This window comes from Trypanosoma conorhini (assembly GCF_003719485.1).
Source record: "Trypanosoma conorhini strain 025E chromosome Unknown Tco_14.4_contig_00227, whole genome shotgun sequence".
Classification (NCBI taxonomy): Eukaryota; Euglenozoa; class Kinetoplastea; order Trypanosomatida; family Trypanosomatidae; genus Trypanosoma; species Trypanosoma conorhini.
Genome location: NW_021704302.1, coordinates 1 through 2,313, shown reverse-complemented (window position 1 = coordinate 2,313; position 2,313 = coordinate 1). Strand labels below are relative to the sequence as shown.

General features: G+C 51.0%; 2 protein-coding genes across 2 annotated transcripts, besides 3 other annotated features; both read left to right on the top strand.

The window, feature by feature from the left end:
• Window positions 1–19: 19 nt before the first annotated feature.
• Window positions 20–77: a sequence feature (A-rich).
• Window positions 78–316: 239 nt separating this feature from the next.
• Window positions 317–1,393, top strand: Tco025E_04445 (putative peroxin 13; the record flags this gene model as incomplete). The annotated part of the gene is made up of 1 exon (XM_029371355.1): window positions 317–1,393. The coding sequence occupies one exon, from the start codon at window positions 317–319 to the stop codon at window positions 1,391–1,393; it is 1,077 nt and encodes a 358-aa protein (XP_029228685.1).
• Window positions 1,394–1,666: 273 nt separating this feature from the next.
• Window positions 1,667–1,694: a microsatellite.
• A 51-nt stretch (window positions 1,695–1,745) lies between these two features.
• Window positions 1,746–1,764: a microsatellite.
• Window positions 1,765–1,825: 61 nt separating this feature from the next.
• Tco025E_04444 (40S ribosomal protein S2) lies at window positions 1,826–2,313 on the top strand (the record flags this gene model as incomplete). Its single annotated transcript, XM_029371354.1, has 1 exon — window positions 1,826–2,313. A coding segment is annotated over one exon (488 nt), but the record flags the coding sequence as incomplete, so codon positions are not given.

Below are 2,313 nucleotides of genomic sequence, written 5' to 3'. Positions count from 1 at the left end.
AAAATTAATCTATTCTACCTTTTTCTTAACTTTTTTTTTTTTTCGTTTTTTGTTTTTTCGTTTTTTTTTTGTTTCTTGAGTTACACGTATCATAGCATAATACTGGATGATCTTGCATTGCCATGATACTTGCAAGCATACAATGAGGTTCCCTGTGGGGGAGTGGAGATGCTGTTTGTGAGTGCGATGTATTTGGGATCATTCTATTTTATTCCCCATTCCCAGCTCTTCTATTTATTAGGGTTAACAGTTTACTGCGCTTATTGAAGGCTCTAAAATAAAGATGTACGGTGGATACGGAGGTTATGGGAGTGGAATGTCCCCCATGTACGGTGGATACGGGGGCTATGGGGGTGGAATGTCCTCAATGTACGGGGGCTATGGGGGTGGAATGTCCTCCATGTACGGGGGTGGGTTAGGCACAGTGGGGGGAATAACGGGCGGTATGTCCGGGGGCATGATTAACGGGGGCATGCCGGAGGGAATGAATGGGCTCGCAACAGTGCCCAATGGGCAGGGAATAAATAATAGTATCCTGCCGCCGCAATCGGATCAATCTCAGGCACATGTGCCCAGTAGGCCGCCTGCTATCGAGGAGGGCCCGCGTGAACGCCGGGAGCGTCGAAGACAGGAGCGGAAAGAGAGGAAGGAGGCGCTTGAAAAGCAGCGCCAACAAAAGAGGCAGTTTCTTATACATTCGGCCATTGAAATTACGGGTCACGTGTTGCAGACCCTGGTTCAAATCCTGCGTTCAGGTCTAGAGCTGTTTGGAGTCGGATTCGGAACATACTACAGTATTAAGGCCCTGAAGGCTCTTCTCAAAAGCCAAGAGGACAGCATTTCACGCAAGGCTACAAAAGAGACGTTCACAAGGGCGAGGAAGGAGGTGACGGGTGGGGGTGCGACGCCTGGGCCGAAGAAATGGAAAGGATGGCTTTTGGTATTCGCACTTTTTTTCCTAATGGAGACGATCTACGGTATGCAACGGCGTTACCGTGAGGCACACGATCGGCGAACGACGCGTCGCGAAGGGCGTGGTATGCTTACCAACAAATACGATGAAAGTTTGGCGGAAAGTCTTTCACAGAGTGAGGAGCTAAGTAGCGATGAGGCGTCCTCAGAGTGTTCCATTGCTTCCACGGCGTCCGTGCCCGGCGAAGTCGACAATAAGAGTGGTCAGGGCAAACGTGTTTTTGTTGCCGTGTTTGACTACGATGCCCCAGAAGAGGAGGGGTTCATTGGTTTTAAGGCAGGTGACCGCTTTGTCGTTGAGGAATACGCGGAGAATGGATGGTGTGAGGCATGCCACATTGACGCATATGAACGGTCCGTAAGTGCAGGGCTTGTCCCTGGCAACTTTCTGCGCCCACTGGAGGGAGGGACGAAACTCTAATGCACCGGCCAATTATCATCTTTTCTTTCGCTTCCACGCAGAGTTATTACAGTCGGGGTGCCATGCAACTACGGGTATGAAACAAGATTTTTCCGTGCTCTCCACGCTGCATGTTACTAGGTTCCCCTCCATTTAAGTACGCGTAGAATTACCTTCCCCAAAGGATACGGGGAAACAAGACGTCCTGTGAGGTTATATGACACTCTTTCTCTATTATTATGAGCATTTATAATATGTTTATTTTTCTGCCGCCTTTCTCCCGCTCTCCCTCTCTATACAAAATATATATATATATATATATCTTTCTTCCAGCTCTTCCCTTCCATGTAACTATTCCTGACAAAGTCATGTTTATATATATATATATATATCTTCTCTCCACAATTTTACTACTTTTCACTTAGCCGCTTGTTGAGGAGATACCGGACAACAATGGCTGACGCCCAACCCGCACCTTCTGGTGAGCAGCGCGGCTTCGGCCGGGGCCGTGGTGGTCGTGGTGGCCGTGGTGGTCGCGGTGGCCGCGGTGGCAGCAACGAGAAGGAGGAGTGGGTCCCTTGCACGAAGCTGGGACGCCTTGTGAAGGAGCAGAAGATAAACTCGCTGGAGGAGATCTTCCTCTTCTCGATGCCCATCAAGGAGCACCAGATTGTGGACCAGCTCATCAGTGAGAGTGAGATGCGCGACGAGCTGATGCTCATTGTCCCTGTGCAGAAGGCGACGTCGGCCGGCCAGCGCACGCGCTTCAAGGCCTTCAACATTATTGGCGACGGCAACGGCCACATCGGTGTCGGCGCGCGCGTCGGCAAGGAGGTGTCGCTGGCCATTCGCGCCTCGATGGTCGCGGCGAAGCTGAACATTGTTCCCGTGCGCCGCGGCTACTGGGGCAACAAGATTGGTGAGCCGCACACAATCCCGAT